Source organism: Letharia columbiana (genome assembly GCF_014066305.1).
Source record: "Letharia columbiana isolate WasteWater2 chromosome Unknown xpSc0000087_s0, whole genome shotgun sequence".
NCBI lineage: Eukaryota > Fungi > Ascomycota > Lecanoromycetes > Lecanorales > Parmeliaceae > Letharia > Letharia columbiana.
This window is the reverse complement of record NW_023501165.1, coordinates 32489-48531: the sequence shown is the minus strand read 5'-3', so window position 1 is coordinate 48531 and position 16043 is coordinate 32489. Positions and strand designations below refer to the sequence as shown.

At 30.7% G+C, this 16043-nt stretch overlaps 1 protein-coding gene across 1 annotated transcript; it reads left to right on the top strand.

The window, feature by feature from the left end:
- Positions 1 to 11832: 11832 nt before the first annotated feature.
- On the top strand, positions 11833 to 13369 carry HO173_013098 (uncharacterized protein; the record flags this gene model as incomplete). The annotated part of the gene is made up of 6 exons (XM_037314923.1): positions 11833 to 11973; positions 12053 to 12092; positions 12166 to 12392; positions 12449 to 12678; positions 12774 to 12901; positions 12984 to 13369. 6 exons carry the CDS (start codon positions 11833 to 11835, stop codon positions 13367 to 13369), a joined length of 1152 nt encoding a protein of 383 aa, XP_037158165.1.
- Between the last annotated feature and the right edge of the window lie 2674 nt (positions 13370 to 16043).

Here is a 16043-nt window from a genome sequence, read left to right as displayed (position 1 = left end):
TGAGAGGTTATAAGCCCCCGATTGATGCTGGTAATACATTAACATTCCGATTACATCAAATTTCAAAAAAAACACATACACGTCCTTCTAGCCACAATGGGCAAATTAGGATAATAAGACGATGAAGGCTAATAGCCTATTACACTCACACTAGAGGAGTTATAGAAATTATATAATCTACGAACCTAGAAGATAAATTAGATAAAGTCTAAAAAGTTACGATCTAAGAAGATCTTTAAATTCGCTATACCCTCTTATTAATAGTTAATATTTCTATACTTAAGAAAGTATTTAATTAAAATCGCTAATATTAAACGATATACGATTACTATTAGATAGCTAAAATATACTTAATTCTCGCTAAAATATTAACTTAGCTATAAGAGAACGAAGAATATAATAAATAGAAGTTCGCTAACTTATAGATTAAAGATAATATCTATATATCTCTTAAGTTAGATAGCTATATCTATATCGTAGATATCTAAGATATCTATAATATAATTAAAGTACTCGAAGATATATATAAATCTAAAGAATATATCTTTCGTAAAGTATTATAGAGAATTATTAGTCGTATAAGCTTAATAGACTATAAAGAAGTTATTAAGTACGTTAAGATAATTAAAAAAATTAAAATAAAACTCGCTAAGTTAGATTACTAATATATCTAGAAGATTATAATATTCTTTCTTTATAGACTTTTCTTATCTTATAAATTTTTTATAGAAATCGTCTTAAATAGTTAAGGTAAAGACGCTAGAGGGAAGCTATTAAAATTAGATTTCGACTATATCGTTAAGTAACTTCTTAATAGAAAATATTATTAAAAACTAACTAGTACTAATAACTCTAATAGTAAAACTATATTTATAAATAATAAGAATAAGAGAAACGGCGATAAGAATTATAATAATAATAATAATTATAATTCTCTAGCTTAAAGTATAACTATAATCGCTATTATAATAGAACTTATTAACTATCTAATCTCGATTAGGCCTTCGCTAAGTAAATTAAAAGAAATAAGAATCATATCGAGGAATTTAAGAAGAATAAAAAGGCTAGTAAGCCTACTACCTTTATCGAATCTATCGAAAAACTAAAAATAGTAAAAGCGATCTATATAAAGACTATTACGATATTATATAATAACGACTAGTATTTCGATAATATAGCCTTATTTCATATAATATATTCCGAAGCCTATTTCGTTAAGAAATTAATACCCCTTAAAAATTCTATTCTAATTAAGACTACTAATAAAAGAATATTAAAGACTACTATCGTAGATAATATTTTATTAAAAACCCTTATTAAGAATAACGACGGCGAGAATAAAGAATATATACTTATACTTATAAACGTCTACTATATCGAAGGTCTATTTATAAATCTACTTTCTTTAGATATGTTTTAATATAACGATCTTACTTATATCGAAAAGGAGAAATTATTTAAGAGTCTATAATAATAATAATGATATCTATCCTTAAGAGAGAACTAATAGATATACTTTATAAGCTAAGACTTATATTATTTAAAGCTATAATTACTAGAGAGATCGCTATAGCCGCGGTTATTAAGAAGACTAACTATTATAAAATAATAGTCGTTAAATAATATTAAGTATTAAACTATCTAAATTTCGATAATATTACTAAACTATTAGCTATAGTAGAAGAAATAAAAATTATTAATAATATTAAAAGATAATTTTATAAGCTATATACCTACGAGAAATAAAAGAAGATACTAAATTATAAATTAATAATTAAAGTAGAAAATACTTTTAATAGTATTTATATAGACCTCTTTAATAGCGAATTAATATTACCCCGCTTTAAAGGAAACTACTACTATTACTTTATAAAGATTAATTAAAAGATATAATTCCGATAAATAGACTTCTTAAAAACTAAGAACTAGATACTTTAGTTACTATAAAACTTTATTACTATAATTTAAACGTAGTTCTATATTATTCTTAAATATATTTATTCTAATAACGATAGTAAATATAATAACGAGGAAACTCGAGACTAGCTAGTCTTTTAAGATATTCGATAAGAGTTAATTATATTCGATTTATCTAAATAAAATAGCATTAATAAGCGTATTAATAATATTCTTATTTAGAAGATATATACTTAGTTAATAACTACGAGTCTATTATTAAGTCTATAAGCTAAGGCTATTAAAATAGCTATTCTAAATATAAACTATTTATTCACAGTTCTATTAAGAAAGATAGCTATAATATTATATTAGGCCCTTATTAGAAATAAGCCTAATATAGCTTATTTAAGACTATTTAGAATTACGATTTACGCCTATAATTATAAGTATAAATAAAAGAAAAAAATAGCTAAATAAGAGTTTAAATATATCTTACTTAGCTATAAGGGATTTAATTAATATCGACTATAGAATTAAAATAAATCTCGTCTAGTATAACGACGTAATATCTTATAAAAATCTCTTTAAACTTTTATCTCGTCTTTTAATAATACTAAAAACGAGCTAAATAAGATATTAGAGGATAAAAACGTTATAAATACTATTATCGTCGCTAAAAGAATTTTATTATCCCTAGAAAATAAAGCTTCTTCTTTATAAGTTATAAATAATAAGACTATAGAAAATACGTCTAGAGAAGACTCTAAGACTATAATTTAAAATCTGTTTATAGATCTAGAAAATCCCGACGTCGGCTATATTTCGAATTTATCTAAACTAAGTAATTAGAAGAGTATTATTTTTAATATATTAAATTCTTCTATATCTAATTTACTAAGACGCTTAAAGCGTATTAAGAATAAATTAAAGAATTATAGTATTATTTAAAATAATAAATAGACTAACTTCGATATTTTAAAGAAGGGATTTATTAAATTAGTATGGGCTATATCGCTTATATTTAATACTAAATCTTATACTTATAAAGAAGCGATTAATAAATCTAAAGTACTTTAATAAATAACCGCTATATAGAAGTAATAAAACTTATTATAGAAGATAAAGATATAAAAGCTAATACTAAGATTAGTATATCGTATTATTCTTAAGAGAAGATAGATTTATAAGAAGAAGTTAAGGGTAGATAATAAGATCTTACGCTATAAGACTAGATACGTTATTAAGAACTTTCTTTAACGAAAAGATATCAACTATAACAAAATCTTTTTAGATATTATTAAGTTAATTATATAAAAGATTTTTTTAGCTCTAGCTATATACTATAATTAGAAAGTAGATCTAGTTAACATTATAATAATATTTCTATATATAAAACTTAAATATAAGATCTATATAAAATAGTTAAAAGGCTTTATCGAATTAGATCGAGATCGAGTTTATTTATTACTTAAGGTATTATACGGGCTAAAATAGTCTAGCTATAAATAATACGAGACGCTAGTAAAGTTTCTATTTAAAATTAGATTTATACGCTTATAATTCGACTTATATCTATTTCTCTATAAATTAAATTAAGAAATTATCTTTCTAATTATCTATATCGATAATATTAAAATCGTCGATAATCGACTATTAATTAACTAAGCTAAGAGACTCCTATACGAATAATTCGATATCGTAAATCTCGGCTCTATATATATACTATCTAGGGTATAAAGATCGAAAGAAATCGCTTAATAAAAATACTTAAAATAAGTTAATCTATATTTATTAATAAGATTCTTAAAATCTATAATATAAGAGAGTATCGTATATCGTCTATCTTAATAAAATTAAATATAAATAACTATCTTATTCCTATATCTAATATATATATAATCGATTTAGCGAATATTATCGTATTTAAGAGTAGCTTAGAGAAAATTAACTACTTAACTACTTAGATATAATCGAATATAGCGTTTACTATTAATAAACTAGTAGTATTCTCTTTTAATTTAAACTATAAATATTAGTAAATATATAAGAGAATATTATAATATCTAGCTAGAATTAGAATACGTAGAGTAGCCTTCGAGATTATAAAAATTATAATACTATAATTATTCGACTACTTAGACGTTAATTAAGTCGATAAGATATCTATAATATAATTAATAGCTAAAATAATTATAATACTAAATAATAAACTAATTAATTAAAGATCTACTAAGTAGAAGACTATAGTACGATCTATATATAAAGTCGAATATATAACTACTTCTAATACTACTTAGAATATAATATAAATACGCTATATTCTACTAGAGCTTAAATAATAACTAAATAAATTATCTATAATATAATATAATAATAAGAAAGCCATCGATCTAATAAAGAACTCTATAGATTATAAGAGGTTACGTTATATTAACGTTAGCTATTATTTTATACGCGAATTAATAACTAATTAGACGCTAAGATATAAATATATATTTATAAAGAATATAAAGGCCGACGGCCTTATTAAAGTATTAATTATTACGAAATTTAATAACTTTATCGAGATAATAGATTTAGTAAATAAAGATCTAAACTAATAAACTAGAATAATATATGATTTCGGCCTTAAAATAGAGGTATTTGGATGTATTACTAGATAGAAAGAGTGTTAGCGTATCTAATTCCTTCTATGTTCTATAGCATGCGTTCCTTCTACATCCTTCCATGCATATTCCATTATTGTTTCCTTTCATGTAGCTAGCCATAGATAGCAGTGCTTTGTTCTCCATCAGCTACATAATGGCTGATGGCCCCACCACTGAATCTACACGCTTTCTATCATCACCACTGCTGTGCTACGTAAAAAAAAAGTGTGGGGGGGGGGGGGGGGTTTTTTTTTTGGGTGGGCTGGGGGTTTTTTTTTTTTTTTCTTTATATTTTTTTTTTTATATAAAATTTTTTAATTTTTTTTTTTTTTTTTTTGTTTTTTAACCCCTCTCTCCTCTAATTCCTAAAGGCTTGCAGTACAGGCAATGGGGTGTGGCTTGGGTGTTGTATGATAGATGTCATTCACGGCTTTTCATCGGAAGTGTGGAGCTCCCCTAGCCAAAATACAGTAAATGGAGTTGGGCTGTAATGAACAGCATGCTGTATAAAAGCGCGTCTAAATGAATATCAATGAATCATGACATTCCAGTAGTAAGTGTCGCGAAAGCGTTCTCTTCAGAGGCGCCAGTAAATGTTGCTAACATTGAGCCTGGACACCTTGCACAGCCCACCTCTCTCTCATTGGAAAAAAAAAAAATTTTTTTTTTTTTTTCTCTTCCCCCTATTTTTTTTATTTTAAAAAAACAAAATAAAATATAATCAACCACTCCCCCTCCCCCTTTTTTTTTTTTTTTTTTTTCTTTTTTTTTTTTCTCTCTTTCTCACTTCTTTTAATTTTTGCTCCAAACCCTCCTCTCTTCTTGGACCCCACGCCCAGTACGCCTCGGCTAACGTGACAGGAATTGAGGATTCCAGTTTGCAGGAATCATATCAGGCCAGCGTCATTTCGAGCTCATGCACTACGCCTCCACCAGCTAGTTTTGGGCTAATTACCGAATCATACCCCGAAACTATGAATCCTTACCGAATCATACCCCTAATTACTGAATCATACCCCTACACCAAAATTTGGGGTATGATTCGATAAGGATTAATTGCTTGGGGTATGATTCGGTAATTTATCAAAATTGCCATAGTGGCCTATCTGAATGGCCTACTTATAGAGATAGCTAGTAGGCTATTGGGAGTGAAGTTAGAAGTGTGTGTGAGAGTCACAGACTGGGTGTAGACAGGCTGGGGGGCCAAATTTAGCCCACTTTTAGCAGCAGCCCCCACGGGGGCCCTGCGACGGCCCTGCGACGGCCCTACGGGGGCCCTATTTAGGTCCAAGTAGGGGTGTCTGGCTGTCAAGCGCAGACACCCCCGGAACCAGGCTTTTTTTGCGCTTGACAGCCAGACACCCCTATTTGGACCTAAATAGGGCCCCCGTGGGGGCTGCTGCTAACACCCCCTCGGCTTTCATCTGATGTATTTAAGCTGGTAGGTTATCCATTGAATACGGTCGGAGATATTTCCTCTTTTCTATGGTTGGATAGCCCAGGTCGCGAATTTTCTCCTTTGCGGATTTTATCATGAATGGCAAATTACCGAATCATACCCCAAGTAATAGCAAATTACTAAATCATACCCCTAGGGGTATGATTCAGTAATTAGGGGTATGATTCGGTAAGGATTCACAGTTTTCGGGTATGAATAAGTAATTAGCCCAGCTAGTTTTATTGGGCGACTGGGAATTCTTCTGACTTCCCCGGGCGACGATCCAAACCTCACATGGCTATGCCCCAAGGGAGCCATTCCGACCACTCTCACGACAAACGTGCATTGGATGACTTGTGGGAGGTCATCGGCGATGATGATACTGTGGCGCCACGAGGAGTGTCGACGTGGGCACGGAACTTGCCAGAAGGACCGGAATAGATCTGTATCATTTGAATATCAGCAAATTTACACGTGATTGTGTGAACTAGTACATCGAGTCTGAATTAATAATATGTGCTGGGGCGTGTCCTTCCCAGTAGTAAAAAGCTTGCCAAGTACTGGATTTTAACTATTTTTAATTCTCAGAGAGATTCTCTAAACCCCTCGGACCCTTCGGAGGCTCTTTAAGGGCTTCGAAGAGTTTAAGAGATTTAAGGAATCTAACCCTAAGAATCGAAAGAGCTGTTATATTTTACTTAGAATAAAGAGAGACGTTATAATTTATTTAATATACTTAGAGGAAGACCTTCTAAAACCCCTCTAACCCTTCGAGAGCTCTTCGAGGGCTCTTCGAGGGCTTCTACCGAAGAGGCTCTTCTCGTAAGCTCGATAATTCACTAGTTTTTAGTATATCTTTATAAATACTTTATTAAATTTCGTCTACGCTACGTTATTTAAAATCGTATAAATAATTCTATAACTCTACGTATTTAATTTATTATTATATTTTTAATAAAAGAAAAGAAATTAAAAAAGGTAGATTTAAGGATTTTAAAGTTCTTTTTCAACTTCCTTTTTTAAATGTACTCGTATGCACCCGCTTTTAACTTAGAAATAAAGAAATAAGATAAGTTTTAGCTTTAAAATTACGAAATCTAAAGATCTAATTAGTCAACTTTAAATTTATAGTTATCGAATATTTTATAATTTCAGTCTTAAGTAATGAGAAAGCAAGCTTTTCAATTAAGATTATAGAGATCGACTATAATACCTAAATAGTCTTCGAGTATTGATTTCCCATCTATAAACGGCTTAACGATCCCAGGTAACAGGATATGCGCGATGGTATCGATAATACTAACGTCGTAGAGATTAAAATTAATAAAGAACTAATTAAGATTAAGCTTAGCCGTCTTTCGATAAGTATTATTAAAGATATCTTCTCTCGTCTTACTAAATATCGTAGATATATAATACTTTAAGAGACTTTCAATTATAATTACTTTATTAATATTCTTAAAAGATAGTAATATTAACTTACGAATAATTTCGCTATTAAAATAATCTTAGCGAAGTATAATAGAATTAAAAATAGCTTTATCGTTATCGAAGGTTAAGTTTTCGAAGTAGCTTATTAAACTTTCTTTATTATTAGAGATTTAGATTCTTTCTTCGTAATATAAAATAGCTTTTTAGATAAATATAAGGTCGATTAGCTAATATAACGAAATATAAATAATAAAATATACTAGAAGATAGATAGTTAAATAGTAATAAAAGTTTTATTAATATAATAAAGACTTTTCGAAGTTACTATAATCTAAATACTATAAGATCTCTTAAATAAGTTATATTAAGATACTAAGTAAAATATTAACGATAAAGTATATTATATAATAATAGTCTTAGATTAAAAGATATCGCTAGAAATATACTATATATAATTATCGTAAGAATTAAAGAGATAGAAAGTTCGAAGAGTAATTAATATATGAAAAGTACGTAATATTAAACTACTAGTATTATAGATATAACGAACGAGAGCTAATACTACGATAAAATTAAAATCAATTTTTTTTCTTTAATTTTTTCTTCTTCCCGCGACTTTAAAAAAATATTTAAAGAGATTTCTTCAAGAAATATTTTAGAGAAATACTTTAGGGGATTCTTTATAGAGTATTCGAGAGTATACTTTCGAAAATATTTTAAAAGAGTATTTTAGAGAGTACTTAGAGAGTTATTTAAGAGGTTTCTTAAAGATTTACTCGAGAAATTACTCGAAAAAATACTCGAAATATAAAAAAAAAGAATTCGCGAGAAGTTCCGCGGAAAGTCTCGTAATTTTTTAATTTTTTTTTTTATTTTTTTCTTACGAAGAACTTTATAAAATATTTAATTATAGTATTAGTTATTATTCGTTATAAGTATCTTAAAGAGTATTCGAAAGAATATCTCGAAGAGTACTCGAAAGAGTATTTCGAAGAGTATCTCGGAGAGTAACCCCTAAAGAATATCTTAAAAAGTATCTCTTAAAGAGTTAAGAATATTCTAAAAAGAATATTTTAAAGAAAGTTACGGAGATTATTATCGAAAGTTTTAAATATATATTAAAACTCTTAATATTCTTAGTATTTCTAGTATTTTAATAAATTTCTTAAATAGCTTTATAATCTATATACGATATTTTATATAATTATATATATATTAATTTACTTAATTAGCTAAATTATAGAGTCGCTTATCCTCTTCTTTATAACTCTTTTAATATTTATTATCGCCTTATAAATGAATAACTTCGATAATATATCTAGATATATACTCTATTTACTTCTAAATTCTCTTCTATAATAATTTATACTTCTAGTAATAGATTTATCGCTTTTTAGCCTTCTTTCGAGTTTTAGATATATCGTTTTAAATTATATATTACTTTATTTAAATTTAATATAGCTTAATTATATTAAGATTCGAAGAGTTACTATATTAAATTATTTAAATAATATTAAATAATATATAAATCGCTTTCTAGTATTTAAATATATATATCGAAGTTTTATTCTTTATAATCTCTATATTAAGTCGCTTACGTTTATACTTTTAAGTAAATTTTATAAGTTTTAAAATAAGAATTTATATCTAATTAATAAAAGGTATATAAGAAAGTTAGAAATATATATCTTCTTCTAATAGCGATACTAGTTAATTTTCTCTTTCTTTTCTTTAATAATAACTTTTCTAGTCTTTATAGTAAATTTTTATATAGACTTCTTATTAGAAAGGTTACGTAGTTCTATATATCGTATATTAATCTTAAGTTCTTAAGCTACTTTATACTTAGACTTTAAGATCTTATTAATTTTAGCTAGTTTCTCGATATATTTCTTCTTTTTAACGATAGTTTTAGACTTTTAAATATAATATAAACCTTTTTTATTATAGAAAAAATATCTCTAAAATATAAACTCTATAGTCTCTATAAAACGACGTCGTATAACGAATTTAATAAAGATTTTATTAGATTAACGCTAGACACGTACTTTCCCCCGTCGAGAATTTAAAATTATACTTATTTTATCGATTTAGATTACTCTTTTCTAATTTTCTATAATTTAATTCTTATATTATAAAGTAAATTAATATCGAGCTTTTATTATAGTCTTCGTAAGAGACGATTTTTTAATAGTTTTATACGATCGAAAGTTATTACGTCTAAGTACTCGTAGAACTATTATTAATAAGATTTCTTATTTCGCGATTATTATAAATAAAGTCTTTTTATAATTATAACGATTCTTTTATATAGTAATAAGAATAATACTTTTAAGTTTAAGTATAATAACGATAGATTATCTAGATTTAAAGATATTAGTAGTATATAATAGCTTTAATTTTTTAGATTTATTAAAGTTATATTCTCTAATATAAGCTTAATTCTAAAAACGTTTAACTATATAATAAGATATTTTAATAATTATAATAACGATTTTATTTATAATTTTAGCTTTAATTAAAGCGAGTATTTATAATCTAATTTCGTCGTTATAATTAATACTCTAAGTATTAAATATTATAATTAGAGAGTAATAGAAAGATATTTACTTATTATATTAAATATATATTAAATATATATTAAAAAGCTTTATATTCTCTCTCTATTTTCTATTTCTTATAATATTCTTATTAGCGTAAGTATATATAATATTATACTATTATCGCTATTATATATATAATAATATTATAATTATATACTTTATATATATATAATAATATCGCTATTATATACTTTATATATATATACTTTATATATATATACTTTATATATATATACTTTAAATATATAATACTAATATCGCTATTATATAAAGTATTAATATTTAAGATATTTAAGATATTTACTAAGAATATTAAGAGTTTTAAAGCTCTAACTCTAATATTTAGAACTTTCGATGGCAACCTCCGTACTAGAAATCGCAAAGAAAAAAACGAAAAGAGATTTTTTTTTTAGTTTTATCGTAGTGTCAGCCGTCGTCCGCCGTAGTAGGGCTGTTTACCATGTTCAATGGGTGAAAGGTGAAAAGGTCTCTTGCTGTTGTGGCCGATCACTTTCCTTTGTCAACCCTCAGCACACGGCTCTGTAAGTCCTGTTGTTGCCGCGGCATGGGTATTAAGGAGTGATCAGGATTCACAAGGGTCTTCGCGCACCTCTCCGGCTCATAAGGCCAAGAGAAGTCCGTCGAGACTTTGAGGCTTCTTGGACATACATCGAGATAAATGCAAAACTTCAAAAGGTCAAGTCATCTTTTACGTTGGGCGAGAGCTCTGAATATCTAGCTCATCGACGAATCTAGAGGCTGTCGCTCAGCCGAAGACTGCCTATCGAAAGGGCAATGAGAGTAGATGAGCGGGACAGATTCGCAAGTCCGCAATCCAAGTGAGTAAGATTGACAAATGCCCTTGGCAGGATTGATCCTCAGCAGCGCCTTCTTTCGATAGGGTGGACTGACGACCTAAAAAGGAGAGATGCAGATGCGAGCCCCTTTTTGCGACATTGATCCCGCCCCCAAAAAGCCGAATTTCGGTTAGTGTCGGCAGCTTCCCGGGCACAACCGCAATTCTTCAGGGACACTTTCCTCCAGCAGTCGGCCTCGGTCCGATACCTCGACACTCATCTTATTATATCGCAGGATTTATGTAGTCTTGCGTATTCAGGCCCTGGAGGATGACGCTTTTTGGAAATTAGAAAATTGAACGGGTAAAAGTGTTTCTGTACGGAGGGAAGAAAGGATGGAGGATTTTGTTTCACGGAGATACATCTTATAAATAGCAACATAGAACTCGAAAGAGGTCCCCGAGAATTGCATTCAAGGCGTACTGGAACTCAGCCACCATGTTGATTTTCGAATGTGTACATGTAGACAAAAAGGGGAGGACGTCTACCTTAGCCTTACCTTACTGTACACATCAAAAACTGCAGTTCTGCCAAGACCTTAATTATAGGACCCTTCTGTACCTATTCAATGTGTCTCTTAAAGATGAACATCAATCCCTTGCAAGCATCTCACGCAGAATCATAATCAAGTGACAAAGAACCGGCGATGACTCACATAATGGCAGTGATTAGTAGTGTTCAGGAGCTACACCCCTATAATCTCAAGAACGCCTACAGCGCCGTGCCCTTTCGATCTATGCAGGAAAGAGACGCGTCTCGTTTCATATGCAATGCAACTCAGCCGCAAATGCATAGCCTTGTATTTTCATATTATACAGCTTTCTCCCTCGGACTTATCACTCTAAAATATCCCATCTACTTTCCGCTGGCTAATGTTTAACTTGTCTTATCTGCTTTTCACTCGTTAGACTTCAGGGCACTCAAAAACAGTTCACGACCTGCGACCTTCGTTCCAAATGTCTGAAATCACCCGTATACGAGGTCCTATCCTAGCCACATGGGCTTTGACGCTTATCGCCGTCTGTCTTCGCTACTTTGCTCGAAATTTTTCAAAAGCAGGTTTCTGGTATGACGACTGGCTTATAGTACCTGCTACTGTGAGCATTCCCTAAATCATTAGACGCGTGAACTACCTCAATGGTCCAGGAGAATAATTCAAGCTCATGTTTACACCAGCTCCTTGCCACGGCGATGTGCTTCATCTCGGCCTTCCGGAGTAAGTCATCTAAGTCGGACTGTAGACCGCGAGATGAATAGCTATGAGCTTACATGCAACTCCTACGCAACAGTGACAGAGGAAGGGTTAGGCCAAATCATAGATGAAGTAGATGCATTTCAGTTGGAGCGCTTGCAGCATGCGATGTTTATCATTGAGATCTGCTGGGGAATTATCATCTGGATTGTCAAGTATTCCATTCTAGCTTTCTACTGGCGTCTTTTCAGCGCCAACGGCCGATCAACTCGAGTCATCATCTGGACTCTTGCAGCGTCTGTGACCTGTTGGGGCATTTCAGTGGTACGTTTTCGTCTCTTGATGTTGGGGATGTTGGCGGACTCCTTACGATAATCTAGGTGCTTCTCACAATATTTCAATGTGTTCCTGTCGGTACAATATGGAACATTATGGTGGACGTGGAGAGAGAATGTTATTATGGCAACTATCAGCTCTTTGTGGGCTCATCGACACCACATATTGTCACCGATGTAGTGCTTCTGGGCATTCCGGTGCCACTGATCTGGAAACTTCATCTGCAAAGGTCACGAAAAGTCACATTGACTGCCGTGTTTGCGTTAGGTATCTTGTATATTGCCCTTTTTTTTGTGTCTCCTCCACGAGTACACTGCCGGCGCTGGAACTAGAACTAGCTTTTCTCGCTGACGATTGTTCTGAATCCAGCGTGACATTTGTCTCCATCGTACGCTTGACCTATCTAGTCAAAGATCGATCTACTGCCGACTTCACCTTCGTTTACGCCAATATCTTTATCTGGACGAGTGTCGAGGCCAACGTTTCAATCATTTGTGGTCAGTACATAATTGTTTTCTCAGCTCGCTCCTACATATAAAGGAAGTCAGCTAATATCAGGGCCTTCGCTGTCACCACCAGCATGCCTTCCTTCCCTCGGACCCATACTACCATTCCTCTCCGAGAAATTAAAACTATTACGCAATCGCAGGAGTACTCATAAAAGAGGCTCTCAACTACTCATGGACATGCTACCGGCAAGGAAACCAGCATCATCACCATTTTTACCGTTATCGCGAAAGCAGAGCTGGAGCGATGGGCCAAATCCCATGCTGGATTCCTCAACTATTGTAGAGATGGAAGCAAAGAATCCACGAGCTCCAGAATTAGACGCCAAAGCACCGGGACCACATGTTCTGGAGATTGGGACATTGGAGCCCGTGTTGAAGACAGAGTCCCGAAGACCTACAGCAGAATTGGAGGGATGGAGCAGACATATCCCAGAGTTGGAGGGAGGGCGCGGTTAGGTGGTAGAACCGGAATGCGCGAGTCAAGAGAAAAGGGTGAAGAGTGACTAGATCTTTCAGTTTATCAGCACCTTACAGCACCGGTCTAACACATCCACAGATACGTTACTCACCTTCTTTGTCGCTACGAAAGCGTTCAGAGCGAGTGTGGCGAACTCGAAGACCACCAAAATGCATATAATGTTGCACCTTCACCAATTCGAACTGCCGTTTCCATTACACCCTATATCATCTACCTCCTCCCTCGTGCGAAGAGGCCAGCTAGGTGGGATCAAGCAAGCCCCCCCCTTCCAGTCCTTCCAGCCAATTTTCGCTCACTGCACAACTATGTGACCCCGTCTGATGGGACCCATAGCCAGGGCTTCTTCGCAACAGTGGGAGTGGGTTAGTGGGTCCATTATGAGGCCATAGCGTTGGTGGCTGTTTGATCAGCCGTCCCATCATTATGCGATATGCGATATCATGATATGCGGAGACAGGTGGACATGGCGGGTACTATTTGTATGGCCACTGCACCAGTAGTGGGCTCTTCTCAATTGTTCCTTTCAGAGCCATATCATTGTTCTCCCACCCACCCACACCTATGTATAGCCTCATTTTCACTCCAGGGCATGTCGCTCAGACATGGGAGTTTTTCTGGGCTATGGATGCCCAGAAAAGTCTTAGCTGCCCCGGCTAGATATGCCCAATCATATATCTACAGATCTACTTGTGCATACGTGATTTCTGTATGGCCTCACTGTTTGCGAGCACTAATTCTCAAGTAACCTCGGCTCACCGATTGAAGCAAGCGCCTTGAATTCTAGCAACAATATACAGCCATACCATGTATTGCATAGCGGGCGGGGGTCACCCGAGGATGTACTGAAAGCGCGACCGATCTGCTGCAGCTCATCGCCTCGACCCGTGGAATAGGAGGAGAGGAGGGAGTCGGGCAATTCACAGATCTTGGCCGGGGGCTTATTATCTGGATCTGGTGAGCGATATTCCCAACGCGCAAAGCTCTCTAGGACCTGAACGTACCAGGGCTGGAATTGAAGTAGATTGGCGCGCCATACGTGTGGAAGAGGCGGGCTAATTACCGAATCATACCCCGAAACTATAAATCCTTATCGAATCATACCCTCTATTACTAAATTACTATCTCTATATTAAAATTTAAGATATAATTCGATAAGAATTAATTACTTAGAGTATAATTCGATAATTTATTAAACTTATTATAGTAACTTACTTAAATAGTCTATTTATAGATATAGCTAGATATCTACTTTCTAGATATCTATATTTATATAGACTATTAGAAGTAAAGATTAGATATAAGAGTTATAAACTAGATATAAATAGATTAAAAGAGCTTAAATTTAGTTTACTATTAGTAATAGCTCTCTACGAAAGACTCTATAATAGCTAGATATTTTTATTTAAGACTTATAAAGTCGTTATAAATTCTTATAAGAGCTATTATTAATACTTACTTAACTTTTATTTAATATATTTATTAAAACGACTTACTACTCGCTATTACTAGTACTTATTTAATCTAGTTATTAATATATAAAGAGCTTTTCTTATATATAGAATTATACTTTTCTTTAAATATTATTAGAAATATTATATTTAATAATAGATCTTATAATAGTAATTATATATCGAGATATTTATTAATATTAATTAATATATTTAATAAGTATATAAATTAGCTAAATTATATTTATTAGAATTAATATAAATATAATATTAATATAAGTATTAAATAGATAGAATAATAAGATTATTAAACTATATAAATAAAAAGAAGATATAATATAATAGAAAATATCTTTATTAAGATTTACTAGCTATAAAATTAAGAGATATATTAAAAATACGCTTATAATACTATCTCTCTTCTTTATAAAATTATATTTTATAATTAATAAGTAAAAAGATAGAAAGATATATATACGCTTAACGTCTAAAAAATAGTAAAAGTAATAAAGAAATAATTATATTCGAAAATCTTAATATTATATTTTTTTTCGTTAGAGATATTAAGAATAATAATAGCTCTTTATATTTAGACTATAGCGATATCGTTAATTAAGATATAAATATATATAAAAAGTCTAATTAAAAGAAAATCGATATAATATAATAAGAATTATATTTATTAATATAGAGATAAATAATAATAATTTTCGAATCTATATTTAAATAAATAGAATATCGATAAAATAATATAATATAATTAATTAAGAGCTCTTAAATCGAATTAAGTTATAGACGCTAAAAACTCTAATTTAATATTAAGTAAGTTTCTTTATAGAATATTATATAATCGATATTAATAGAGATTATTAATAGCGATAGTAAGATCTATAAACTATATATTATAGCTTTAAAAAATACTTAGATATTTATTAATAAGAGAAATCTATTTAATAAGTTTAATATAAAGTTATTATTAAGTAATATAAATCTAAGAAATTAATTTATAAATATAAAAAATAAGATTATTTTAAAGATATCGAATAATTTTAATTCGTTTAGAAATATAATATTTAAGATATTATCGAGCTATATATTAATTTTAAATATATTATTAATTATAGAAAACTCTAATAACTAAGCTTATATACTTTATTAATATTTATATTAGATTTAAAGTATTTATTATACTTTTATATATAAG